At 36.5% G+C, this 27,392-nt stretch overlaps 3 protein-coding genes across 6 annotated transcripts; 2 read left to right on the plus strand and 1 right to left on the minus strand.

Moving 5' to 3' along the window:
• Positions 1 to 1,796: 1,796 nt before the first annotated feature.
• Positions 1,797 to 8,385, minus strand: LOC147535871 (ribonucleases P/MRP protein subunit POP1-like). Of its 3 annotated transcripts, none has more exons than XM_086642235.1 (11): positions 8,145 to 8,385; positions 7,123 to 7,590; positions 6,751 to 6,847; positions 6,542 to 6,649; positions 6,184 to 6,414; positions 5,616 to 5,734; positions 5,009 to 5,539; positions 4,298 to 4,406; positions 3,613 to 4,217; positions 3,012 to 3,179; positions 1,797 to 2,141 (listed from the first exon to the last, which is right to left on the minus strand). In XM_086642235.1, exons 2-11 carry the CDS (start codon positions 7,566 to 7,568, stop codon positions 1,943 to 1,945), a joined length of 2,613 nt encoding a protein of 870 aa, XP_086498361.1. In that variant the 5' UTR covers positions 7,569 to 7,590; positions 8,145 to 8,385; the 3' UTR covers positions 1,797 to 1,942. The 3 variants fall into 3 exon arrangements, with proteins under 3 accessions (XP_086498361.1, XP_086498362.1, XP_086498363.1); XM_086642236.1 differs by having other exon boundaries at positions 8,193 to 8,367; XM_086642237.1 differs by having other exon boundaries at positions 7,123 to 7,561; positions 8,145 to 8,310.
• A 1,690-nt stretch (positions 8,386 to 10,075) lies between these two features.
• LOC147535872 (Carbohydrate-binding-like fold) lies at positions 10,076 to 22,577 on the plus strand. 2 transcript variants are annotated; one of them, XM_086641633.1, is made up of 27 exons: positions 10,076 to 10,278; positions 10,405 to 10,470; positions 10,695 to 10,781; positions 11,006 to 11,062; positions 11,192 to 11,256; positions 11,381 to 11,550; positions 12,071 to 12,132; positions 12,230 to 12,313; positions 12,521 to 12,680; positions 12,874 to 12,989; positions 13,778 to 13,906; positions 14,125 to 14,196; positions 14,328 to 14,423; positions 14,520 to 14,597; positions 15,518 to 15,646; positions 16,029 to 16,205; positions 17,339 to 17,539; positions 17,659 to 17,772; positions 17,904 to 18,151; positions 18,749 to 18,797; positions 18,880 to 19,128; positions 19,533 to 19,760; positions 19,892 to 19,983; positions 20,540 to 20,765; positions 21,477 to 21,833; positions 22,102 to 22,175; positions 22,283 to 22,577. In XM_086641633.1, exons 1-27 carry the CDS (start codon positions 10,177 to 10,179, stop codon positions 22,380 to 22,382), a joined length of 3,588 nt encoding a protein of 1,195 aa, XP_086497759.1. In that variant the 5' UTR covers positions 10,076 to 10,176; the 3' UTR covers positions 22,383 to 22,577. The 2 variants fall into 2 exon arrangements, with proteins under 2 accessions (XP_086497759.1, XP_086497760.1); XM_086641634.1 differs by having other exon boundaries at positions 18,752 to 18,797.
• A 952-nt stretch (positions 22,578 to 23,529) lies between these two features.
• Positions 23,530 to 27,133, plus strand: LOC147535873 (pentatricopeptide repeat-containing protein GUN1, chloroplastic-like). Its single transcript, XM_086641635.1, has 4 exons — positions 23,530 to 25,734; positions 25,837 to 26,053; positions 26,453 to 26,637; positions 26,792 to 27,133. Exons 1-4 carry the CDS (start codon positions 23,822 to 23,824, stop codon positions 27,054 to 27,056), a joined length of 2,580 nt encoding a protein of 859 aa, XP_086497761.1. The 5' UTR covers positions 23,530 to 23,821; the 3' UTR covers positions 27,057 to 27,133.
• Positions 27,134 to 27,392: the final 259 nt, after the last annotated feature.

Genomic DNA, 27,392 nt, shown 5'->3' on the forward strand with positions numbered 1-27,392 from the left:
AATTATCTCCCCACTCAAAGTGCCCAACACGTCCAGAAAGTGAGTTGGAATTGTTTTTGAATCAAAGGGAATGCCAAATTATTAAGTTCCTTTTAAGTCCCTGAGTTTTGACCAGATCATAAAATACCCCTAATTTGCATCATTTGCAGATTTAGCCCCTTTTTTGACTTGACCCAAATGTCAAATAGTCCTTCAATTAACCTTGAAAACGTGGGATGTTACAATCCTCCCCCCTTATAGAAATTTTGTCCTCGAAATTTGGATTAAGTCGCTTCTTTTTGCCTTGTTCTTTCGACCAACTCTGAGTTTTAGAGAACCTGTCCCATTTCGAAAATCACAAACTCACTGTGTCTAACAAATATCGATCTAGCTAAACTGTATAAACAAACTAGATTCAATCTTTCATATCCCAAATTCTTCTACATAACCACACAACCCAAGAATATTCTATAACAATGACTATCCACGATATGAAGAGATAAAGAAAAATGAAAACCTCTATAATCTATATATAAGAATAAGTTCTCGTTGATCCCATATCTTCAAAGAAAATACCATTCTCGATAACATAAGAAAATACCGTTGCCCATAATATAAGAAAATACCGTTGTCCATAATATAATAAAATAAAGAATGAAGACCTCCATAATCTATCTATAAGTATAAGTTGCCGTTGATCCCACATCCTCAGAAAATATCGTTCTCAATAATATAAGAAAATACCGTTGACTCGATAAAATAAGAAATAAAGAATGAAGACATCTATAATAAATTTAAATCATTACTGCCGTTGACACAATAATCTCAGAAAAATATAGTTGTTGTCGATAAGACGATAAAATGAAAATAGAAGACCACTATAATATCTATACAAGTCGTAGATAAACCAACCGTCGAACAACATACAACAACAACTTAAGAACCCCCGATACTTCTAATACCCAACACCAACTCAATCCATATAACCTCTAATATCGAAACATTCCGTCAACCCATTAATCCAGACCCACACTTATCTGTAATCAAACTAAAACAATACACGCTCGGAACAACCTGATCAAAGTCAATCTCAACTATCTCTGAAAGATCTGATCGAAGTTCATAAATGAAGGAATGTGTATAACGACCATGAGGTCTACAATACCAAGTCTGACTCATCTCCTCATCTACTATTGTCTAAGATACTTCTACAACATCGATATGTCGACTTACCCAAAATTTATCTCTGAAACCTCTTAACCCTTGACTGTCCTCCCATAACATCTTGTACAACATTGCAAGAAATCTACAACAATCTTAAACCATCCGTCGAGTCTTCTTTTAGCGAGTAAAACAAATCAAGAAACGAAAATTAAAAGAAACAAATACATATATAGCATCTTTTATTCTTGGTCACTTTTAATCTTGAAGCTTTTAGACAACTAATCTAGCTTGAACCTCTTGCACCGAAAGGAAGAATCGTATCACAAGACGGAATGCAAGGAAGGAAGAGCGGAATGATAATCCAAAAGCAACTTGATCAGTTGAATATCTCATGCACGATCCACTATCGCAATAACCTAGTGCCTCCCACCATCAAAGAGAAAATCTTTTCACATGTTACTTGACACAAGAATAACCAATCGTTCATTCTCAACTTTTTATCGGAATACACATTACATATTTTCAAATCACGAAAATAGTTGAAATAGTTGTGTTCATTTTCGTACTAACAAAAACTATATCAATCCGTCACTGTGGATTTTGTGAATTAACCCTCGTTTAAAATGCACATTAATATCTATATGGCTTATAAATACGCAAATACTTTTGTAATTATGATCTCAAAAATACGTTATACATCATTCTTCCCAAGAATATTTTAAAAATACAAAAAATTAAATATGAGATTTTAAGAAAATGTTAAAACTGAGGCAAAAAAAATCAGGGAAATTTGGGGGTTTCACATGAAATCCAAATCTTGTTCCTGTTGTTCAAGAATAATAGAGGCAAGAGCAAGTCTATAAGCAGCTGATTTCAAATTCCTGACCAACACAAATATCTCCTTCTCCTGCTTACTCTTCACACCTGCTGTCCATTGCTCTCTTCTCAGCTCATCAAGCAAAGATGCTTCACAAAAACCCTCTGCCACTGGTTTAATGCTGCAATAAGAAACACCAATGTCAACAATCGATTAGTGTTTTAGTACGTGGATGGGGATCCTCCGAGAGGAATATCTCTAGCAATCAAGGTTTTAAAATACGTTTTTACGCATCAAGGCGGTTTTCTCTCACAAGGAAAGACGGTGCCTTGAGGCGCGTCTCGATGCATAAAATTCGAAAAAAGATTTGCTAAAGACATTGACATCAATTATGTAAAGCATATATCACAAGTTTTTCTACTTCACTACTACCATAGTATAAACTATAAAGTCTGAAGTGTTGCCAAACAACTCAAAAATAACAGTGAAGAGTCTACTACTACCATAGCGTCACAAGTCCCCTTGGCCTAAAATACGTATGCATCGAGGCGTACGCCTCATCTGTTTTTTCGAGCATTGCTACCAATGACAACCTCTGTATCGGCAGAAGGGATGGTGGTGCTTGTGATCAAGGAATGAAATTTCGGTACACATAGAAATGGAAATATTTTGATAACTTCAACCAAAGTATTTTGAAATTTATTTCCTTGAAGAGACATTGTAAGAGACACTTAGTTAAATTTCGGGTTCGATGGAAATTTCGGTATAGATATGGAAATATTTCGATCATCTCGACCGAAACATTTCGAAATTTATTACCTTGCACTGGTGATGGTGAAGGAGAAGATGAAGAAAGAGGATCTATTTTTATAAGAGGCCAGGGTTTCAATTAAGAATCCCTACAAGTCTTCCGTCCATATAAAATCTGAGGAATTACACGATTTCCACCATCCACGTATAAAATCTACCATTAATGAAGCGCTTACCAAAAGAAAATGTAATGGCAGCATATATTCATATAAAGCGTAATATTAGAAAGATAGATAACAACCTTCCTCGAACAAATCCAGTTGTGACAAATCCAATTGACCATCTGTGGGCTTCCCTTGTTGAAGGGTCTTCTGGTTTTGAAATTTCCCATTTACCCGACGGTTGTTGTGTGAAGATCGATGTTATAGACGACTGAGGAATTTGAAGTCCACCTTCTTCTGCATCGGATCTTAGATGAAAATTTCGGACAAAGTTATTGGTTAGTTGAGAACAATAATATGGATATTCTTTAGAATCTTCGAAACACCATTATCATCCGATAGATAAATACTCTCTTTTGAAGATCATTTTCTAAAGAAGCATCGTAATGATAATGAAGAGTAGTTCATTATCATCTAATATCAACCAAAACGTAAAGAAAAACCGGAAATCTAAAAAAGCTAAGCAATTTGATGTCCTAGTTGTGAGTCATATGTTCTCCTGGAGTAACAACTCGAAAGTAGAGAAAAAGATGTATTTCATAATCATCGTTCAAAAATGTATTTCATAATCTAATAACTTAATTTCCCTAAGAACTCTCTAGGAATATCAGAGCTATGGAGAAGTACTTCCTTTGAAAATTAAGTAAAATTAGAGATAATGATGGATATAAAAAGACTAACCTGGATAACCAGAGTGCAATATCGGAAAGACGAGGCGCACAAACAACAGCTCCATCCTCAAAAACACCTTCTTTAAAGGCTCGGAGATGAACCCTAACGAAACATAATTTCCGATCAACAAGTATCTGGTTAGATATCTCGGACCTCTGGTTATCCTTGACTTCATCATTCAAAAACCGAGAGAAATCCTTTTTCTTAGGACCCAAATTCGGGAATGAGAGTGATTGATGTCCACGAATTTCACGCAAGTAATTAGTTAAAGCAATGGACGCCCTGAAAATGACTCCATCAAAAGAAGAATTATCTTGCTCTTGTGAGTCATGGCGCCTAAGCTCCGAGGTTACCAATGTATCAGCTGACCCGGTTTCTATATTAGGACCACAACGAATTTTCTGAGGGGAAGGTTGAATATCTCCATTACTACTGACTCCCTGCTCAAAAGACAGTCTCACACTACCCCATTGAGGTTGTATGGGAACCCTTGGAGGCCTCATAGCTGGAGGGCGGAGTTCCACTTGTTGGTCAAACATGACAGCTTCGTTAGCCATCAAGGATGAGTAGGCCTTGCAATCGGGAAAATCAAAGGGAAAAGAAGGCCAGCCAATCTGCAATCAGTCGTCCATTATTATTTATAATTCGAAATAAGTGAGCTCGTTAGATATTGACAAAGTTTAGGTGCACTTACATCACATGCGATCTGGTGTTTTTCTCTAAAGCCAATAGCACGAGCTCCACTAGATACAAGAGGAACCCAGAAAGCCTTGACCCAACTCAAAGGGAGAACGATAGAAAATCTAAAAAAGTAAATGAAGGTGGAAATAAATTTCAGAGTAACAGATGTCAAGTACAGATTTTGGGAAAACTTACCGTCTCCAAACAACATGTAACGCTGCTAGGAAATAGCACAACACCGTACTGATAAATAATACAAAATTTAATGGAAATAGCCACACCGTAAAAAATTTCTCTAACTACTTATTGTGATAGCCCCACATCGCTCACGAGAGTATATGGAGCCTGGGCTATAGGTGTACGCTCAACGGCTCAAGCTTAGTAAGTGCCGAGGTCTTTTGGGGATGGCTCGTGGAGCCTTCGCCAACAAAACACCGGACCTGTGCGAGGTGGTAAGAGCGGGGACAATATCGACAACTGCTAAAGTTTGGGGCATCACAAGCAAATGAAAATATACAGGGGGACTATTGACACTTAGGTTCGATATAAACTGGAAAGAGTTGCCAATTAATATGCTTTTCAGGTTCTGAGTTCAGGAGATCAGCATGATCCTTTAGTGAAACAAGAAACCCTAGAGAAAAGAACAAAAGAATGTAGAGAAATGCAGATAGACTAAATCGATTCGTACCTAATTTGAAGGAATATATGATTGGATAATAAGTACCTTGAAACAGAGCAATTTTGGTTGCTGTCCTTTAGAAGCAAAATAGGGCAAGATCTAGTTGATTGTTTCGTCGTTTCATAAATTTTAGCCTCCGACTGTGTACTATCCATACAAAAAAGTTCCATGCGCCTCTGATGTTTCTCAGCACAGAGAAGATTCTCTTCCAATGGAGGAATCAGAACATTCTGAATGTCCCATAAGTCCTGGTTATCCGATAATAAAACATTACTTGCTTCAGCCTTCGACCACAACAAGGAAACGATATCTTTATTCTTGTCCAGAGTCTCAGTCAAGGCACCGAACCCATCAGAATTGTTTTCTTGCACATCATCCTCTATAACAGTAGATTCTGCTTCTGAAACAGTTTTATCCTTTTTGGGTACATCGCGAGGATCTTTTACCGTTAGAGACAGGATTGCACCAGGAGGAAGATGCCCAAAATGTTCAAGGATGAAAGATTTGTTAATCTGGGTATCAGTGCTGTCCTCCAAATATGTACGTTTTGTCAGACGAAAAGACGCCTCTGAAGTCCTGCAAAACCAATAGCTACTAAGCGACACTCTTAACTTAGCGAAAACATAAACCGAGATTGAAAAAAGTTACTTACTCAGAAAGAGGGTGTATTATCTTTTGAAGAACTTGAATAGCCTTTGAGCCCAGAACTTCCAATTTTGCAAGTTGGCCTTCAAGTTGGAAACATTTGATGATCTCATGACTTTCATCCATCTGAAATATAAAGTTAACATAAGAAACATAAACATAGAGCAGAATAACTTGAGTCTACTTTTCTAACCAGTTCAAACAAATCAGACCTACTTATATGCAAAAGAATGATATTTCGGTTTTGGTGGAAACTTCGGTAGACATGTAAATGAAAATATTTCGGTCATTTCGACTGAAACATTTAATAATTTATTTCCTTGGCAAGGCATTGTTAAAGAGAAACCTAGTTAAATTTTGGTTTCGATAAAAATTTCGCTAGGCTTGGAAATGGAAATATTTCGGTCACTTCGACTGAAATATTTCAAAATTTAATTCCTTGCTTATATGGCCCACATTAAATTGCTCAAGGACTACTTTTTACGATGATGATATTTGGCCATCCAGCTCCACACAAAAATAATAGTATCCTAAAAGTTCTAACCTTGGTTGAACAGACATATTAATACCCATACCTGTTTTTGACTAGCACATTTTAGAGCATCATATCCTTCATTGAAGGCTGCAGCATGTATCCACATCCACAGTTGACGAAACGGAGAAATACACCCAACGCTACAACTGGGTTTAGTTCCACCAGCACTTGAGACATTCTCATATTCAACATTAATTCCTCTAGTGAGTGGCCTCCACATGTATGTCACGGGTGCAATCAATTGAGAGAACGGTGCTCCAACATGATGAAGCTGTGAACATCGAATAAAGGTCATAACTAAAGTTTCTATAAGAAAAGGTCATATCTAGAGTTATTGCCTCATTCTACAACGACTAAAAAAGAAAATACCAGTGTTTTTTGCCAAATGTATAACCTACCATTGCACTTCCATAACTAACTCCAGAGAGCACTGAAGACGGTAATTCTTCAAAACATACTGAAGGAGTTGGCACTAGAACCATTCTTAAGATTGATAGTAATGAATCCTGGAAACATGAAAGATATGCATATATGAACGTCTTATATCTATAAATAATACTACATATAAAAAAAATCATGAAATTGTGAAGTAAAAGCAAATGCCTGCCTCAGGACCCTCCAATTGAACAGCACAAATGTAGCTTGCGTCGTGTATAAGTGAGCCACGTTTAAACCACTTTAATAGAGCCCTTGATCCTCTTCCACTGCACTAGATTAAAATTGGAGTCGGTTAATATACTATCAAACGCATTATTTTCATCTATAACCCACCTCAACTATATTTTGCAGGCATTTGGTATAACGACTCTCTTCCCAGTTCCCATTATTCAGACTCTTATGATAATCTTGGTGCAAATCACTAATTTTGATTCTAAATTTACCATATTCTATCTTGAGAATTATATAGCTATGGAAGTGCCAAATTTCAATTTCTAGAGTATCAAAGACAAAACAGAAGTTGAAAAAAAAGAGCATATACCCGCCTTGCAATCCTCGAGGAAGATAAAAACCCCACTGCTTCGTCATTGAGAACCGTTTTGCGTGCCAAAGATGTGTTCTGAGCCTCTTTGTCCCATCTCCTGAGGTACAAAAACCTCTCTCAGGATTACTTGTGAGTCCAATCCTCCTAAGAACCCGACGAGAAACCTTCTTCTGATCTTTGTTGCCATCAGACGACTCAATTTTATCAATTAGCCCTAATTTTCTTCTTTTTCTCGATTTTTTCTTCGTAAGGCGATTATCATGACCTGTTGTTCTCCTTCTTTTGTTTCGTTGAGATCGAAAATCATTGCCTACTCGATTTGCTACTATTGAGTGGAGAGTTTCTAGCTCAGAAGCACGGGATTCTGCAAACTTCTGTACATTCAGTGTTCGAGGAGGTATAATTGTTGGCATTTGTGACCATTCTGATTTCTCGACTGCCATGTGAAAAACGTCAATGCTAAAACTGCAAAACATGTTGATAACAATATTTAACTTTCTAACGAACCAAAAATGCAGGAGTATATCGAACATAAACTAAACACAGCGTGTTGTAAAGTTTGTGGTTATCCAACTCAAAACCAAATGGCAATGAGTGGAGAGGACCTAGACATTGCTAGATCGCCTTTCTCCTATAGTCCTATGTGGACAATTCTCGCACGTCGCATTACGTGTGGGGTTCTTCAAGCATGTTGATTCGGGTGAAACGCTTTTAAGCCTAGATGTTGAGTTTGAGATCGTCCAACTCAAAACCAATTGGCAATGAGTGGAGATGACCCAGACATTATATTTTTGGTTGCTAGATCGTCTTTCTCCCACGTGGGACTATTCTCACGGCCTTGACAATGCTCTCGGTTTTCATTAGAAAAAAAAATTTGTTTAGAGACTCCATATTTGCCCTAGTGGTCAATAATAAACTTGAACTTTCAATTCATAAATCTAGTTTGGTTTAGACATTAATGAACTAATAATAAATTCATAACTTCAAAGAAGTAAAGACCTAATTCAGTATGTACGAACCTTTGAAGAACCCTAAAATTCGGATTAGTGAACTAATCGAGATTATACAAATGAAGTCGAACTCAGACGAGTGAAGTGGAGAAGATCGATCTTTATTAGGGATTTGGTGCCGAAGGCGAAGGGAAGAAGGCGGGAGAGTTTTGTCTGGTTTTAGTGAGAGAAAATAACCGGGAACCCTATATTGGATTATTCTATTTTGACTCCTAACGATCACTAATTCACCAAAACGCCTCCTAAAGCTGACCGGTTTATATTTTAGCCCCCTTTTGTATATTTCGGCCAGTCAACTGTTAACCAACTTTAAATGTACACTTTTCCTTTTTCTACCCTTCTATTCAACATTAATACCTTCCCGATCTTATTATCTACTCCTTCGCCAAAAATGGTCGCCATTAGATAGTCGATTAACCATTATCGGTGACTAGTCGACATTAAAAAGAATCACATCTTCTTCTCCTTATCTCCTCTGTCATCCTCCTCCACCACCTCTATTGGCAAGCCCCCCCCCCCCCCCCGCCACCATCATCTCTCTCTCTCGTCTTCATTGCACATTCTCCTTGTCTCTCTGTTATTGACTTTTGGTCCTAGTATATGATAAGGAAAATAAACGGGAAACTTCCCCTCTTTAGTTCAACTTCTTTTTTACTTTTTATGGTGGTGGTATTCGGTCAGTGGTGGCAGTGGAAGAGGGGGACACCGGACACGAGACTGCTACTTTTCAATAAAAGAGTAAGGAAGACAAAAAAAATTGTTGGTAAAGTTGTTTGTGAGTAATATGCAAGGTCTACAGCCAAAATTAATCTATGAGGAGCATATTTTAGTGAGTTAATCAATTTAGAGGGCCAATCTTTTTACCCTACAAAAGTTCAGGTAAATTTCATTTTAGCCATTTTATATGACTATTCATAAAAGATGACCTACTTCGAAAATGAAACATTTTCAAAGTTTTATTACTCGACTTTATCAGCAGATATTTTATCTCTTCTTATCTTTGATTTCAAAATAAAATCCTCAATGCATTTTTTTCACTTTTGGTTTCGAAGAAGGGGCCACGCGATAGAGGGTGGGTCGCCTCTCTGCTAATTTTCTTCTTCTCTCATCCTTTAAGCGCACCAACTTGCTCCTCCCAACTTTATCATCTCTCTTCTTCCCCTCTACTTTCTTTATCTTTTATCTATTTTCTTCCTTTTGCTTTGTCCTTCGCCCTAACTAAAGGGAGGACAAACAACGAAAGAGAGATTAAAAGAATGACAGAGAATAAAAAGAAGAAGAAAAGAGAAAGAAGGGATGAAGATATGGAGAAGAGTGAGAAAAGAGATGATGGTGTAGAATATTTCTTTTTCTGATAAAGGGTTGATGGAAATCTTCTTCGACAAAGAAAGAAAGTTGTCTAGTGAGCAAGTAATAAAATTTTGATAGATATGGAAATGAAATATATAATTCGACTGAAATATTTCATAATTTATTGCATTATCAAGGCCTTGTTCAGAGAAATTTTGTTGCATTTTGGTTTCAATAGGCATGACAATGGAAAATACGATCGAAATATATTTCAGAATTTAATTCCTTCGTAGAGAAGGGAACTCCTCCTAATATAAATAATGATAAGAGAAAAAAAAACAACTGTCAGAGTTGACTATTAAAAAAAAAAAAAGAGTTGACATTGTCGAATCTGGTTATCTTTATTTTGTCATATTAGCATGTTTGTCATATTATAGGGGCCCAAAATAAACTTTGTGTTGTGGTGGTTGCCTTTATACAAGGTTGGGCTTTATAAAACCTGGTCCCTATAAAACTCCCGCACTTTTTTACAATTACGGCCCAAATTTGAAATCCAGTAAATCAAACCCGTCCGATATTGCTACAATATATCCACCGTTGGATACTATTAAAATCAACTACATTAAAGCCTCGTATCATAGAGAGAGAGAGAGAGAGCTAGAGATAGAGAGAGAGAAAGTAAAAAAATTCTTCTCATCAAATCGCATGTCCGATCTGTTTTCTCTATCTACTGGATTCTTCAGATCGAAGAATGACGAAACTCAAAAGCATTTTGATCTGTTTGTTTTTCATTTCAACTTCATCATCAGTTGTTCTAGCAGATTCAATCCAAGGTTGTGGTGGATTTGTCGAGGTGAATGAATGAATAACTGAACTAATAATATACTTTGAATTTTTTTTATTAACTACACTTCGATTCTTTTACTCGTATAAACTCTTAATTTCTTCATCGATCTTACTGATTCACTGATTGTTTCAGGCAAGTTCTTATTTAATTAAGTCAAGGAAACCGTCAGATTCCAAATTGGATTATTCTCATATTACGGTACTGAGAATTGAGATCTCTATCATCTTTTCTAATTTCTTGTTTAATTAGTGAATACTGTTTGAATCGGAGATATTTAAGTAAGAAACAAATGAATCTGGTTAAGTTCAGTAGTAGTTAGTAAAGTAACTACACTAGGAGAAGTTGTATGTTAGAATTAGGTTTAGTTTGGTATATACTTTTTGTTGATGAAACTTATTGGAATTTGGAATGTTGATTGTTAGGTTGAGCTTAGAACTGTGGATGGATTGGTGAAGGATAGTACTCAATGTGCTCCAAATGGTTACTACTTTATCCCAGTATATGACAAGGTAATTTAAGTCTTAAAGAATGATATTTTTTAGTGTTCTTGTCTTTTCTTTTTTTTTAGTTGTATTGCTTCTTAGTGAATGAGAAGTTATACTCTAAGGGCCATGTTTCGGCGTACGGGAAAGAAATGGCAAGGAATAGCAATTTGCTTGCCTATGACTATATAATATATACTACTCCTATGTTTTTTTGTTTATTCTAAAGTTTTGAACATATTCTTTTACAGGGGTCTTTCGTGATCAAAATCAAGGGACCTGAAGGATGGTCGTGGGACCCAGATAAGGTTACTAATTTGATTGTTAGAAACAATGATTTCACTCAAAGCAGAAAATTATGATATGCCGGCCACCTATTTGGATTCTTATATGGATTGTCCCCTGCATGTGCTCATTTTTTTAGTCTGAAATTGCAGGTTCCTGTTGTCATTGATCATAATGGTTGCAATGCAAATGCAGATATTAACTTCCGATTTACTGGGTTTGTTTTCTCTGCATGGGCTATTGTTTTGTTTAGAATTCTTTGGAGATCGTGTTTGCTGTTTATTGCTTTTCTGGGTAAGATCTTACTGTATCTTATTAGCTGGCTTGTCATATTCTTGTAGGTTCACCTTATCTGGAAGAGTTGTAGGTGCCGTTGGTGGAGAGAGTTGTTCCTCAAAAGATGGAGGACCTTCCAATGTAAAAGTAGAACTTTTATCAGTTACAGACGACCTTGTTTCTTCAACTTTCACTAGTGCAGCAGGCAGCTACTTGTTCACTAACGTCCTTCCAGGTATGGATTTCTTACAGTCATGTCCGGTTACATAGCAATCATGTTTTTTACACACTAAGTGACTAAATGCCAGTAGGGTTGCATTTGTAATTTTTTTGCTTTTATTTATCGTTTTCTTCTTTATAATCTGAAAAAACCTTTCCTACTTACCTTTAAAACTTCCCAAACAAGTAATACAAAGTTCGTTCTAGGTTCCATTGAAAGGGACTCTTCCTATTCCCTACTCCCTGCATGTCTGACAAAGTGGGCTGTTCTCCGGAATAAGGTTCACCATGTCTCCACATTTCAGCATTTCCTCCTTGAAATTACTTCCACTGGTTTAAATGCAGAAGCTCCTTGGTATCCCGGCTACACTGAATCTGCAGCAACCATTAACCAACCACAGAATTTGTGAAATCACCTAGCTTAACAATAATGTTATTAAAGCTTTTCAAAATTTCTGAAGGAATTTTCCTACATTTGCATTTTACTAATAGGGAATGTAATCCCTTGCTCTAACCATAGCAATCTGGTGGTGCAGGACAGTACAAACTGCGTGCGTCGCATCCAAGTTTGAAAATTGAAGTTAAAGGTTCCTCCGAGGTAGATATCATGTTTTGTTTTCTGTCTTATCTCACAATATCTCTTCCAATAGGAGGATCATCTTCAGATCAGTGATCTTGTATAAATAATCTTGCAGGTGGAATTGGGATTTGGGAATGGCGTAGTAGATGACATCTTCTTCGTCCCTGGGTATGATATACAAGGGTCTGTTGTTGCTCAGGTAATCTTACTACACAGTCGTGCTTATGTGTTCGACAGATAACTCTATTTGAACGTGACAGATCTTTAGCAAGTCAAGTGTCTAAAATTTTTGCATCATCTCATAAATGTCAAAACATGTTCATATTGCTTATTGTTTCCAAGCTTCTCTGAGAAAGCTCATTCACATGTTTTTCTCTTTCCTATTGCTTTCTCTCTCTCTTGGCAGGGTAATCCGATCTTGGGTGTTCATATCTATTTATATTCAGATGATGTCCTAGAAGTCAACTGTCCTCAGGGTTTTAGCAACTCTCCCAGGGAAAAAGCTGCTCTCTGTCACGCCGTTTCTGATGGAGATGGGAAGTTCACATTTAATTCAATACCTTGTGGTAATTCACCATGTTTTGCATGCCCTTGATTTGCTTTACTAATGGGAATCTTCTCTATTTGTTTTACATCTCATGTTTTGATATCAAATGTGAACTTTTTGAACTTCGACAAGAATTGCATATACTATTTGTTTTACATCTCATGTTATTCTATTGTGCAAAACCAGTTATCTCTTATGTTACATGCTTACAGGATCTTATGAGCTTTTACCTTACTATAAGGGTGAGAATACAGTTTTTGATGTTTCGCCTCCTTCAATGTCGGTTGCTCTTGAGCATCGTCATGTTACGGTCGCACAAAAGTTCCAGGTGTGATATTTTACTATTTAAATTGTAAATATGTGCTCTTCTCGTCATGTCTCCATCAATCTTTGTAGTTCGATGCTCAAGTGTCATCTTCCCATATAACTTTTTCATTTCTCTCAACCTACTATTTTCTAGCTTATTGTAACATCAATTGTTTTTTTCTGGTAATGGTGCACATTTATACACATTAGTGCACAATTTTGAGAAAGCTCATCAACCGTCGTTCGACATAATTCAGGTTTTATCTTTTGGCATAACGTGGTGAGTGACGAACCTTGTATAAGTTTAGTTGAGAGTGATAGTTCACCATAAACAAAGTAAGTCCCATCCAAGTTACCTACTTCGTTTACTGAAAATGAACATTCCAAAATAGAAAAAGTAAAAACATAAAAGATCCACAACTGTTCGGAAACCTATTGTAGAGGTTGTTATGTGGCTCACTTTCCCTCTTTTCGATGATAAGATGTGAACTGAATTTTGAGTATTGCTCGTCTTTCCAATAGTAAACCACTTTTGGTTCAAATCCATACTTGTTTATTCTCTGGATTTATTGGGGTCGAGTGCAATGTCAATGCTTCACAAAGATGTTTTTGCAGTTGGTGGGTTTTGTTAGTTATTATTTCTGGAACTTCCAAGTCATTTGTTATAGCACTTGAGTAGCTTAGTAAAGTATCCTCTTTACTTTGTAATGCATGGACATACCATTATCATTAATTTTGTTGCCTTGTGTTGAGGCTTGCGTCTCTCATCCACTTGCGACAGGATCATCTTATATTTGCGGTTTTGCACAGGTTACTGGATTTTCTGTTGGTGGTCGTGTAATTGATGGATATGGTGTCGGGGTAGATGGTGTTAAGATCATAGTTGATGGTCAGGAAAGGTCTTCCACGGACTCACAAGGACGTTACAAGCTTGACCAGGTATTATATAGTTCCACATATATGATTTACTCCAAAAGGGCATAAATGACTGGTCAGGCTTAGGGCATGATCTCCAAGTGACTAAGTCCCTTGTCATAATGGAGCATTTATGCCTAATGTCTATTATTTTAGTATGGTTTATATGTTTCTAGTTAGTTGTTGATGTTCTTATTTATCTATTTATTCATTTTTTTTTTTGTGATTTTGAATGTTTTCAGGTGACGTCTAAGCACTACACAATTGTGGCTAAGAAGGACCATTATAAGTTTGACAATTTGGAGAATTTCTTGGTAAATATAACAACTATAACAAGTAGTCTTGAACCTAGTCCATGGAATCAATCATACACTTTCAGCTCACTGGTGTCTAACTTCAATATTTTTCTTTCTTCCTTTGTCCCTTTTTGTTCATAAAATGTTAGGTTCTGCCAAATATGGCTTCAGTTGTTGATATCAAAGCAGTGTACTATGATGTCTGTGGTGTTGTTCATACGGTTAGCTCTGGTTCCCGAGCAAAGGTAATATACTTTTTATACTTCATTTCTATTTCGACATTTGGAGTTCAATGTAAAGAAAGTAGATGGAAGACTTCACTAGTTACTTTGGATTTCCAGGTGGCATTGACTCATGGACCAGAGAATGTTAAACCCCAAGTCAAACAAACAGATGAAAGTGGAAGATTTTGTTTTGAGGTATGTTGCAGATGCACTATAACTTAACATCATTTTGTTGTTTGTCGAGTTAGGTGATTTTGGGTTAGTTACTATCTTCCAAATTGTAATTTGGTTATTTTATTTTCTCAATAAATACCACAATATAGTTGACAATTGATAATGAACTAAGGAGTAAAACCGCCTTTTGGATTAACAACCTGAAGGAAGTCCTCATGAACTGTAAACCTAATCCTAATGGGATACAACTTACAACTGTCTTAGGCTCTTAGCAAAATTTACTTCTTAGTTTCACTGGTGCACGTTGGTTATATACTTGTTAGTTACAATGCTGCACATTGATTATATAAAACTCAGAAACCGTTGCTATTCCACTATGTCTTCCCTAATTCTGCAACCAACATTTCAATCCCTAATAATTGGACCTGAATAGTGAATGGTGGATTTTCGGTATCTTTGAGTACTTTCCGGCTATATTTATCAATACCTCCTATAATATACGAATTACATGAGGTAATGCATCTCTTACCCCAGGATCCCATTGATTTGACTCTCTAAAATACTTGGATGTGTTCAACATATTCATTTGCAGATGATTTCTGTTATTCATGGACATGATAGGAAACACCATTTAGCTCCATGTGATGTTTTTTTTTTGAAAACTTTGAATTAATATTAGAAGAATAAGGTGGAGATACAAGAGTGGGGAGAGCTATACAGAAAATACAAGCTATAAGACTTGTTACATCATTAGTTCCTCATATTATCTTCCTGATTATAACTTAGCCATCAAATCTCAATTTGTCAATAGGATATTTGAAATCGGCGTCTCTCAATGCCATATTTTGATCCTGCTGATTGTATAGTTTCATACCTTCTTTTCGTATGACCACCTAGCCATATAATTTAACATTGATGTGGCTTAACTGTATTTTGATCAGGTTCCATCTGGCGAGTACCGTCTATCTGCCTTGGCAGCCACACAAGAGAGTTTCCCTGAACTTGTCTTTTTGCCAGCTTATGTTGATGTCAAAGTTAACAGTCCATTATTCAATGTAGAATTCTCTCAAGTAAGTTGTTTTACAGCCCAAACTCTTCCATGCTTTTGAATTTTGATCTTACCCCAGCTTATCACCAAATTGATATGCTATATTTGTGAAGTATTTTGTTATCCACTGTAGTCTGGAGGCTTGGAGCCGTGTTTCAACTTTTAAACTACCCAAAATGCTTTGCCTATGGTATTCGTAGTCTGTAATGCACAAAAAAACAAACAGAAAACAAGCATTTAGAAATACTATCTATTGGATGACCTACAGAAAGTAGCTTGTGAATGTTGCCTAGTTTAGAAATTTTCCTGTCAGAGCATGCTCTCTCTCTCTCTCTCCTACTTCTTGTTGATTCATTGAATGGACCACCATCCTGCTTACAATATATTTATCTTTTGGAACTCAGGCACAGGTTGATATCCGCGGTTCTGTACTCTGCAAGGAGAAATGTGGTCCATCTGTTTTCATTTCACTCATCAGTTCATCAAGTACAAAGAAAGTGGAGAAGAAAACAGTGAGCTTGCTAGAGGAGAGTACCGACTTTGTGTTCCCAAAAGTTTTTCCTGGAAAATATAGGCTTGAGGTACAAAATATTTTTCCTGATCTCAGCATAAACTTCTTCTAGGGTTTTGTTTGATATCACCTATTTCTGTTGAAATAAAAAAGTCTCCATGGAAATAAGGTATATCCATCATTTGTTACAGAATGTATTTCCATGGCTTTAATTCCCCACTTAGTTATTTCCATAAAATAGTCTAATAAATTTTTATTTTTTGCTCCCCCCTAAGAATAGTTTCCATGGAATTTTAGGAAATGGTGTTTTAAAATATTTGGATACTTAAAACCTTTTTTTTCTAAGTATTTTTGTCCAACTCATACCTTTATACATATATCTATTTTCTTTCTTTCTGTAGCCCACTTTCTCTCTCTAACTTGTACCTATGTTTCACAACATGGTCAAAAGTGCAATAACTTCCTAAAAGATGATAGTAGAGAAAGTACAAGTAATTCTATTCGTAGCTACTTATATTGAGTTTGTTTTTTGCGCATTTTACATTAATGAAATTTGTTTTTGAAAATAATAATTTTTGATCGTATTCATTTCTGAAAATGAAATTGTATTCTTTCCATGGAATTTAGTTGTCACCCAAACAACAGAATTGTATAGTTCCATGGAATATCAAATAGTAACCATCCAGCTGATATCTTAATTCCACGTATCTGTTCCATGGAAATATACTGTATTCCATGGAATTATTTCTCTGTTGTCAAACACAATCTAGAATGTTAGGTATATCTTCTTCTTCATATTTATTTTCTCCACTAAGATGAATCAGAAAAATAGTCATGTGAAACTGTGAATCATTATTCAGCTTTCTTTATCTCTTTGCTGATTGCGCTCTAGGATTGTTGTAAACTCTCAAAGGAGATGATTTTATTTCACTTTTCTTTTACTGTAATCTGAATATGTATTTCACAAAGATCAGTTATCATTTTTAAAACTTCTCATGTTATCTCTGATCATTTTCAGCAACGTTTTAGTTGGGGCTTAGTAAAATAACCTTATGGATGCATTGTTTCTCAACTCATGTCATGTTCAAGAAGCCGAATGATGTCTTTTCTTGTACTGTTCAATATGATAAATATCTCATGAATATGGTGGATCGAGGATAAATGGTCTATGGTTGCTCTTCTTTTAACACTCTCTGCTTCTAGGTTAAACACAAGTCCTCGTCTGGCGCAAATGAGGATATTTGGTGCTGGGAGCGGAATTCTATTGATGTGGATGTGGGCACTGAGGACATAAATGAGATTGTTTTTGTTCAGAAAGGTTACTGGATTGATATAATTTCGACCCATGACGTAGATGCTTACATAAATCAACCCGATGCCTCAGTTCTGTCTTTACAGATTAAGGTGATTTTTCTGCAGTAAATGGAACCCTAGGAACTTCTATTTTATGTAATTAAGTAGGATCGGGTGTCGTTCTTATGCAATACCACTTAAGTTAAAATCTGGTGTTGTTTAAACTGCAGAAAGGAAACCAAAGGATATGCTTGGAGTCTCCTGGACCACACGAGCTTCACTTTGTTAACTCGTGTATTTTCTTTGGGAGCTCTTCGGTGAAGTTCGATACATCAAACTTACTGGTATGAGTCTTGTAGTAATTGCAGTTATATTATGTCTCTGGGCATGTACCTGCTGGCATCTTCTGAACTCAGTCAAGGGATTGGATTTTTTCATTTCCATCTTTGTCATATTTTTTATGTTCTTGGAACAGCCTATATATTTGAAAGGAGAGAAATACCTTCTTAGAGGTCAGATTCACGTTGACTCAAGCTTACCTCATATTGAAGACGAGTTAGCGAATAATATCAATGTGGACGTACTGAATAGCGCTGGTGAAGTGATTGGTAGCGGCACTAGCCTTTTACCTAATGGAGATGATCAAAAGGGCACTATCGTGTATGAGTATTCAGTATGGGCTAATCTCGGAGATGTTCTCACTTTCGTTCCTCGAGATTCAAGGTACATTTAATCTATTATCTTGTGTTTGTGAACTTCATAACTGACAGGACGACTGCACGGCCACATGGCACACTAACAAACTGTCCAAGGCACTTATCCTATATAACTCACTTTGTGTTGAACATTTTTTAACTTTAACTCACATTATGTGTAATGGAAGATTATGGAAATTATGAACATCCAATTACAACATTAGTGTATTCAATTTCCACTGACTTCAGAAAAATTTGGGGTGCATCCTCAAATGATCTATGCAGATTTTTTTGGTGCTTGCCTTCCAAGCTTGTGAGCTACAAGACTCCAATACTTTTATGTATTCCTTACACTGCCGCCTTTCTAATATTATATATGTTGTAGAAGCACAACAGTTCTAATACAAAAAATTAGTTAACATATATATACATATATATATATATATATATATATATATAATAAATATATATATGTTGCATTTAGATTATTTAAGGACTGTGCCCACAAACACAAACACAGGGCAGCTATAGCCCGGCAATCTTTAAAAACTTATCAGCTTATTGTGGAGAAATTTCAAACTTCATATTGTTATCTACCATCTAACTACTTGATGCTTTGTGACAGCAGGAATACTGAAGGAAAGAAGATCTTGTTTTATCCTAGAGAACATCATGTTAGTACTACATTTTCTTTGACTACTCTTATTTTAAAGTTTCTATAAATTTTGTGTTAGCACTAATATCATTTTTGAGTAGGTGTCTGTTACAAGTGATGGTTGCCAAGCTACTATTCCTGCATTTTCTGGTCGTCTCGGATTGTACATGGAAGGATCAGTTTCTCCACCTCTGTCTGGCGTTGAAATCAGAATTATATCCGCAGGAGAAAGCAAATATGTTCCAATTAAGAAAGGTGAATTGGTGCTGAGAACCACAACAGATTCCGACGGAACCTTTGTTGCTGGCCCTCTGTACGATGACACAGATTACAGAGTAGAGGCCTCGAAGGTTAAAAAGCTTACTTTCGAGCTCACTAGGATTGAAGTTTTTTTCTTTTTTTCCCCCTTAATCATGTCAATTCCGTCGCACCTTTCTGATCTGTTAGTAGTGAATTTAAAATTTTCCACAGTAGGGGTTGAGACTAAAAGAAGATGAGACATTTTATATCCGTGTACATACATATATATATATATATATATATATATATATATGTATATATAGTTATAACTTATATGTACACTTATCAAGTCGTGGTAACCGGTACAGTCTTGTATCTCCTTGTTGCAGTTCAGTCTATTTGCATGTATGATGATACTAGCAGTTTGCACATTTTCGGCCTTCTGGAAGTAGTGTTATTGTATTTTTGACTGAAGGATTCTGTGCTCTGACACTGTGACTTTGATATTGTACAGGCGGGCTACCATCTGAAACGAGTTGGCCCTAATTCCTTTTCTTGTCAGAAGCTCAGTCAAATTTCTGTTCATATACACTCTGGAGATGCTACAGAGCCATTTCCTTCTGTTCTATTGTCATTGAGCGGTGAAGATAATTACAGGAATAATTCTGCTAGTGGTGTTGGTGGATTCTTCTTGTTTGATAATCTATTTCCCGGAACTTTCTATCTTCGTCCACTGCTGAAGGTGCTTTACTGAACAAGTGTTTTAATTATATGTTATCTAGCTCTGCAGTCAAAACTTCTTTATTGCATAATCTTATGCAATTGAAATAAAAGTGTAACCCACAATAACCATCTCGATCCCCAATCTTGTAGGAGTACTCCTTCTCACCTTCAGCACAGGCAATAGAACTAGGTTCTGGGGAGTCAAAAGAAGTTGCTTTCCGTGCTACACGTGTTGCTTACAGGTTTGTCCTTTTACACTAATCTTCTGGCACTCATCTCATGTCTTCTCTTAGTTTATTGATTGATATAAGAGCATCTACCAGCTTCATACGGTGTTGAATCTCTTAATGCCACGAAAACCAATCTGAATAACCTTAAGCCAACTCATTTGGGTTGTTTCTTTTGGAGAGAACCTTTAAGCAATTCCTTATAACGTTAATATGGTTTGTTGAAAAATGTGAGTGAGACCCGAAAAAATCAGGGGCTTTGTCCCCAGCCAAAAAGGTGGCTTCACGACTTTACATCACTTTGACCTAGTTTTGTAAGCACGGTTGTCGTTGTATCAGAAAAGAAATCATCCAGTTTTCAGTTTCTGGAGAGTAGAGGCACGAAGTTTTTGGATTGATAAGAACCTCTCTGTAATATTGTTCTTCATACTTAAGATTAATCGCCTTGTCATTGTTCGCCGTGGAGTAGGTTTAACGAACGAACCACATAATCTCTTGTGTGACTAATTATTTTTATCGTTTATTATTTGATTTCTTGTGCTTTGCTGTAACATGTTTCAACACTTTACAGTGCCATGGGTTCGGTATCACTGCTTTCCGGACAACCAGTGGAAGGTCTTTCTGTGGAAGCTCGATCAGAATCAGGCTATTTTGAGGAAACTACAACTGATTCTGCTGGACATTATCGTCTGAGAGGTCTTCTCCCCGATACTTCCTATTTAGTCAAAGTAGTTGCAAAGGAAGAGCTTGGAAGCACAAAAATCGAACGAGCATCTCCAGAACATGTTGAAGTAAAGGTAAGCTTATCTTATTTCTCACGTTTTGCTTCATGTGAATTGCAATTTCATCTCCTTTTTCCTTTCCTTTTATGTTAGTATGAAGTTTTCTTCACAAAACCTAGTGTAACTGCTACAATCACGCCTGAGAACCATGAATGTTTGAAATAGCCACCTCTATTTTTCTTAGAAGATTAAAATATACAGGCAAATGATTTGCTCAGAAAAGAAAACCTCAGTTGAGAAGTGTTTATACTGCAATTTCAGTTCTCACGTTTGGTTCTGTAGAAACGTAATAAACAACTGTTGTATTTTTTTTTATTCTTTTAAAGTCTTTAAGATACCTTAGACGACAGAACTGCCTCCTTTATATATGCCAGATTTATACTCTCTCTACTTAAACTGGTCCTGTTTCTTGAGCTCCTAACTGAGTAGTCTATGCTCTATGGGTCTTGAGCTCCTAAGTCGTAACTGAGTGTTCTATGCCCTATGGGTACGGCACGAGCACCGCATGGGGGTCTGACACGGGCTTGGCATTGGGCAGGCTCAGATCTGGCACGAGCACGGCTTGGTCAGGCCCTGGCACAGCCCGTTGGAAACCTCTAGTGTTCCCTAACTGTATTGATTGTTATGGGTCAACCTTACGTGCTATATTTCAGCTGCTACAACTGCTTATTGTTAACTTCAATTATGTAATGTGTAACAATTGCTTAAATGTTACCTCTTTTTTAGGTTGGCACTGAGGATATAAAGGGACTGGATTTTGTAGTATTTGAACAACCAGAGATGACAATCTTAAGTGGTCATGTAGAAGGAACAGATCTCGAGGAATTACAATCACATCTATTGGTTGAAGTAAAATCTGCAAATGACCCGTCCAAGATTAAATCTGTCTTGCAACTCCCACTTTCCAATTTCTTTCAGATAAAGAATTTACCCAAGAGTAAGTACCTCATTCAGCTTCGATACAATGCACGATCAAGTATCCTCAAGTTCGAATCAGAAATTGTTGAAGTGGATTTAGAAAAACAAGCCCAAGCCCATGTCGGCCCGCTAAAGTACTCAGCCAAAGAAGATTTTCAGAAACAGGTATATTTTGGCTTATTTTAACCAAATCAGAAAGGAAATTGTCACAGCAATAAAAAAAACCAGCACGAATTTGGTGTGAATCGAATCCAACGGCTGTATTTCATGCCAGTTTCTCTCTCTTGATGAAACAGGATGAGCGTGAAACGTTGGATATCGATTCACGCCATCTTCACGCCTAATTCTTCGTCTGCCCTATCATATGATTGAATCAGAAATTGCAAAAGTGAAGTTTTAGTGAGGCTAATCCTTGTCTTCTATTTTTTTCCAGGAATTAACAACAGCTCCAGTATTTCCTCTAGTCGCCGGAGTATTTGTCATTTTTCTCTTCATCAGTATGCCTAGGTACTTAACGACAGGAAAACCCAGAACTCGGAAAATAAAATAAAAATAAAACTACTGTTAAAGTTTATGAAATTTATTGTGACCGACAATCAAAATCCTTTTTGCAGGTTGAATGATTTATACCAGACGAGCATTGCAGCAACAGGATCTGCTACATCGGTAAAGAAGGAAACACGAAAGCCAGTAGTAAGGAAGAAAACTTACTGAAGTGTTCATTCACCAAAACGGTAGTTAAGTTTTGAGTAGTTGTAGTTAGTGTTCGATTCATTCTACTAATCCTTTATTAGTACTAGTAATCTAACTGTTATTAGGGTTTCCGGAGTAACTTGATAACATATGTACATTCTATTACGGATCGCTTTTTGTATTGAGTAGCTTTTATCAAATTTTTTGGCTCTCTAACACTTGCTTTTTGTTGCTCGACCTTACGGCTAATTGGTGCTGCTACTATATGCTCTTTGATGTTCGTGTTGTTACGGGCCAATGTACCATATAAATTTAGGGTTTTTGGAAGTATTCAGAAGTGAATATGAACTCATCAAAATGTAGTCTCTATCATATCTTTCCATCAAACGACAAGATATCATAATCCACTACGTTTTCTAAAGCATGGTATATTTTGGGGGTTTCTGGTTTCATTTGTTGTGGTCCAACCATAACAAAATATCTTGAAAATGCTGGCTTCATATGTGCAAGGTTAGCCCAATGAGTAATAAAATCACTTAGAGTTCGACTTAGAGTCTTAATCTACTTTTGATATTATAGTTGAGATTTTGCTACAACAAAATGGAATTTGCTTAGGTGCAAACCTTCTTTTTACATTTTGTTTGTCGTATCTTACGTTGATATGTAAAAGTTGTTTTGCCACCGAGAACATTTGTTTAACAAACAGATTAAAAAGTTTTGCAACGTAAATAAGATTAAGTTGTCAAGTTCTTTGATTTTGTTTTGATGAATTTTACATTTAGGCTCTCGAAATTGTACAATTTTTATATTGACTTTAACTACCAGAACCTAAATTTATGAGAGATCAAATCTAACGTTTGGATTTGATTTCTATTCTTTTTTTCTTTGTTACTTTAGGGTTGTGCTCTTTTAATCTAGTTCATTATTTTCGACTTTTTAAAACAAAAAGACCCAGAAATTTAGGAAATCTAATTTTATAAAGAACAATAGCAAAAGAAGCTACAAGTGAAAGTTTCCTCTAGACTTACACAGAATTAATGGTATATATTTCGGAGTCGATTCTCTTTCTCTCTCTCTTTATAGATTTTTTCATTCCAGATGAGCAGTAGATTTCTATTTTAGTCTGGAATGAGTTTTATTTTGTAATTTCTAGGATCATTTATAAAATAAAAGGGAAATCCAAAAGTAGAAGTTGGATTCTAATTTTATCCAACTCATTTGAAACCTATGAATGCTAAATCTGCTCTAAATATTGTCTTGTCACTAACCAAACAAGCCCTCCTTAAATCCAGGTAGATTTTGGCCTAGATTTCTTATTTTAGACTATAGCGCGTCGATTTACCCACGCGCGCGAAGATATCTATGTCTGAAAAAACTATCTAAAAACTCCACCTACTATATCTTCTTCTTCTTCACTTTCTCTCTCTAAAAACTCTCTCTTTTCTCACCCAAAAATCTCAATGGCTTCTTCAACTCCTCCACACTGCTCAATCACTACAACTAAACCCTATCAAAACCACCCTTACCCACAAACCCATCCTCAAAACCACTCTCGTTTTACCTCTCACTCTCAAAAACTCCATCTCAACTCATCATCTTCTTCAACAGCTTCAGCTCGAAATGTATCTAAACCACCAAATTTACCTACCCTTTCTTCTATTCCTTCATCAAAATCCGAACTTGGTCCCAATTTCCGTGGAACAAGATCAACCCGTTTCGTTTCCAAGATGAATTTTGGTCGCCCAAAAAACGTTTTAGATAGTCGTCATACTTCTGTTGCAGAAGAAGTTCTTCATCAAGCAATCAAATTTGGAGAAGATGAAAAATCACTGGTAAATATCTTGCTTAATTTTGAATTTAATCTTTGTGGTTCTGATGATTATGTTTTCTTACTTCGTGAGCTTGGAAATCGTGGGGAGTGTTCAAAAGCTATGGGGGTTTTCAGTTTTGCTATTAAGAGAGAGAAAAAGAGAAATGAACAAGGGAAGTTAGTCAGTGCTATGATTAGTACTTTGGGTAGACTGGGTCGTGTTGATTTAGCTAAGAAAATTTTCGAAAAGGCGAAATTTGAAGGATATGGTAATACTGTTTATTCATTTTCAGCTTTGATTAGTGCTTATGGGAGAAATGGGTATTGTCAAGAAGCAATTGAAGTGTTAGAATCGATGAAAGAGTTGGGTTTGAAACCTAATTTAGTTACTTATAATGCTGTTATTGATGCTTGTGGGAAAGGGGGTATGGATTTTAGTCAAGCAACTAAAGTCTTTGATGAAATGACTAGGAATGGAGTTATACCCGATAGGATTACGTATAATTCGCTTTTAGCCGTTTGTAGTAGAGGGGGGTTATGGGAAGAAGCGAGAAATTTGTTTTATGAGATGGTTTATAAAGGCTTGGATAGAGATGTTTTTACGTATAATACACTTTTAGATGCAGTTTGTAAAGGTAATGAGATGGATTTAGCTTTCGAAATAATGGGAGAAATGACAGAGAAGAAGGTGTGGCCTAATGTTGTAACTTATACAACAATGATTGATGGATGTGCTAAAGGTGGAAAGCTAGATGAAGCTTTAAATCTATTCAATGAGATGAAGTTTTTGGGTATTGGGTTAGATAGAATTTCGTATAATACGTTGGTTTCGATTTACGCTAGGCTTGGCAGATTCGAAGAAGCTATGGGTGTTTGTTTAGAAATGAAAAATGCAGGAATTAAGAAGGATTCTGCAACTTATAATGCTCTTTTAGTAGGTTATGGGAAAAGAGGAGAGTTTGGTGAAGTCCAAAGATTATTGGAAGAGATGAAATCGGTGAGAATATCTCCTAATATTTTAACTTACTCGACGATGATGGATGTTTACTCAAGAGGAGGTATGTATAAAGAAGCAATGGAGATTTTTCGAGAGTTTAAGCAGGCAGGAATGAAAGCCGATGTTGTTCTTTATAGTTCATTGATTGATGTATTATGTAAGAATGGTATGGTGGAATTTGCTGTTTCTCTGCTTGATGAGATGACAAGTGAAGGTATAAAACCGAATATTTTTACTTATAATTCAATCATTGATGCCTTTGGTCGTTCTTCAACTCCGGAAGTTCAAGAAAGTTCTAAAGATGAAACCGACGATTTTTCTTCTAAATCGTCGACTTGTATTGTTTTTGGAAATGGGCGTGCTAGCAAAGTGGATTTCATAGAAGAGGATAACCAAGTTATAAAGATCTTCAGGCAGCTAGCCGCTGAAAAGGAAAATCCCATGAATGTGATCAAAAGAGGGAGATCTCAAGAGATTTCGTGCATTCTAGGTCTCTTTCATAAGATGCATGAAATGGACATTAAACCAAATGTCGTCACCTTCTCCGCCATTTTAAACGCTTGCAGGTATATTACTATCTTTTATCGGAATTCACTTTTTCGTGTCATGTTTTTTGCTCTGTTTACATCTTGCTGATTACTTTGTTCGTATGCGTTTATCTTTTCCAGCCGTTGCAATTCCTTTGAAGATGCTTCAATGTTATTAGAAGAACTCCGGTTGTTTGACAATCAAGTATATGGTGTTGCATATGGACTTCTGATGGGAGGGAAAAAAGAAGTGTGGGTTCAAGCCCAATCTCTGTTTGACGAAGTCAGACGAATGGACTCTTCTACTGCATCCGCCTTCTATAATGCTTTGACCGACATGCTATGGCACTTTGGACAGGTGAAGAAACTTGGAATAATTTTACTTGTTATTTGACATAGTAAACATCGAGTTGTTAAAATTCCTTAATTGTCGTCAATCTTCACAACCATGCTTCGATAAAATCACTATTACTTCATCTACCTCACTTATGTTACCTAGCTGCCATCTTTGACAAGTTATCCCTCTGAAATTGGGTTGTCGATACTTTGATATACTTCATATTGTCATTCCTAGCTCTTATTTTTACTATTTCAAAATCTGGACTTGTATGATCGAGTATGTCGAGGCTTAAATGTCACTATATTATGGTTGTTATCCTCCCATGCTAATATTTGCAACCCAGCCCTTGAATTTCATATCAAGGCTCGAAAACTCATTTAATTGTGTAATCAAATCTCCTCCGGAATCTTCTCGCAGAGACGAGGTGCCCAAATGGTGATGCTTGAAGGAAAACACCGCCATGTATGGGAGAATACATGGTGCGAGTCTTGCTTGGATTTGCATATGATGTCTTCTGGTGCTGCTCAGGCGATGCTTCATACCTGGCTTCTTAATGTACGCTCAATTGTTTTCGAAGGTCACGAATTGCCGAAGTTAGTGAGGTATTGATATAAACTCATTATTTCTTAAAAAACTTTTATAAGCCTTGTTCGATTTACACGAGTGATAGCAGAAGCGACCGAGTCATATTGTGATCGTCAACAAAAACACTATCCTAATCATTCTATTTCTGAGATGCAAGTGTTACTCGTGCAGTATTTTGACCGGATGGGGCAAACACAGCAAAGTAATCGGAGACAGCACCCTCCGACGTGCAATTGCAGCACATCTAACCGGAATCGGTGCACCGTTTGAATTAGCCAAGTGTAACCTTGGGCGGTTTATATCGACAGGAGCACTTGTATCTGCATGGTTGAGAGAATCTGGTACTTTAAAAGTTCTGATTCTTCATGACGACAGAACTCATCCCGAAAATGCAGGTTTCGATCAACAGCCCGATTTACAAGTGTTTTCATTGTAGTTATTTCTTGTAAATAACTTCTTTCACTCTGTTAAGTTATATGTGCATAAAATGTTGAAAGAAATATTTTGTCATTATGTTTTTCTTGTTGATTCTTTGTTATTAGTTTCTTTATTTCTACCACAATCAAAGTTTTCAAAGAACAGGCAAGTGTGGCTAATAGAAAGAGAAGAATCCATTAATGGTGATAAGAACTCTCTGATTTTATTATGGTATCAGAACTAGACCCATTTGTGATAGGCTTAAAAGTTGCACGTGCTCCACATCACCCATATAGAAAAAATAATGTATTAGGCTAAAAAAAAAAATCCCACTTGTGAGGGGGCGAGTGAGAAT

Source organism: Eschscholzia californica, unplaced genomic scaffold, assembly GCF_041429995.1.
Source record: "Eschscholzia californica isolate CP2 unplaced genomic scaffold, dmEscCali1.0.p SCAF_5, whole genome shotgun sequence".
In the NCBI taxonomy this organism is placed as follows: Eukaryota; Viridiplantae; Streptophyta; class Magnoliopsida; order Ranunculales; family Papaveraceae; genus Eschscholzia; species Eschscholzia californica.

Coding starts and splice junctions, on each gene's coding strand:
- LOC147535872 (XM_086641633.1), top strand. CDS start 10,177: ATGACGAAACTCAAAAGCATTTTGATCTGTTTGTTTTTCATTTCAACT. Junction 12,133..12,229: donor AAGTTAAAGGTTCCTCCGAG/GTAGATATCATG, acceptor ATAATCTTGCAG/GTGGAATTGGGATTTGGGAA. Junction 13,907..14,124: donor GACGTTACAAGCTTGACCAG/GTATTATATAGT, acceptor GAATGTTTTCAG/GTGACGTCTAAGCACTACAC.
- LOC147535873 (XM_086641635.1), top strand. CDS start 23,822: ATGGCTTCTTCAACTCCTCCACACTGCTCAATCACTACAACTAAACCC. Junction 25,735..25,836: donor GCCATTTTAAACGCTTGCAG/GTATATTACTAT, acceptor TATCTTTTCCAG/CCGTTGCAATTCCTTTGAAG. Junction 26,638..26,791: donor GAATTGCCGAAGTTAGTGAG/GTATTGATATAA, acceptor TTACTCGTGCAG/TATTTTGACCGGATGGGGCA.
- LOC147535871 (XM_086642235.1), bottom strand. CDS start 7,568: ATGGCAGTCGAGAAATCAGAATGGTCACAAATGCCAACAATTATACCT. Junction 4,407..5,008: donor CAAAATTGCTCTGTTTCAAG/GTACTTATTATC, acceptor TTACTTTTTTAG/ATTTTCTATCGTTCTCCCTT. Junction 4,218..4,297: donor AACACCAGATCGCATGTGAT/GTAAGTGCACCT, acceptor GACTGATTGCAG/ATTGGCTGGCCTTCTTTTCC.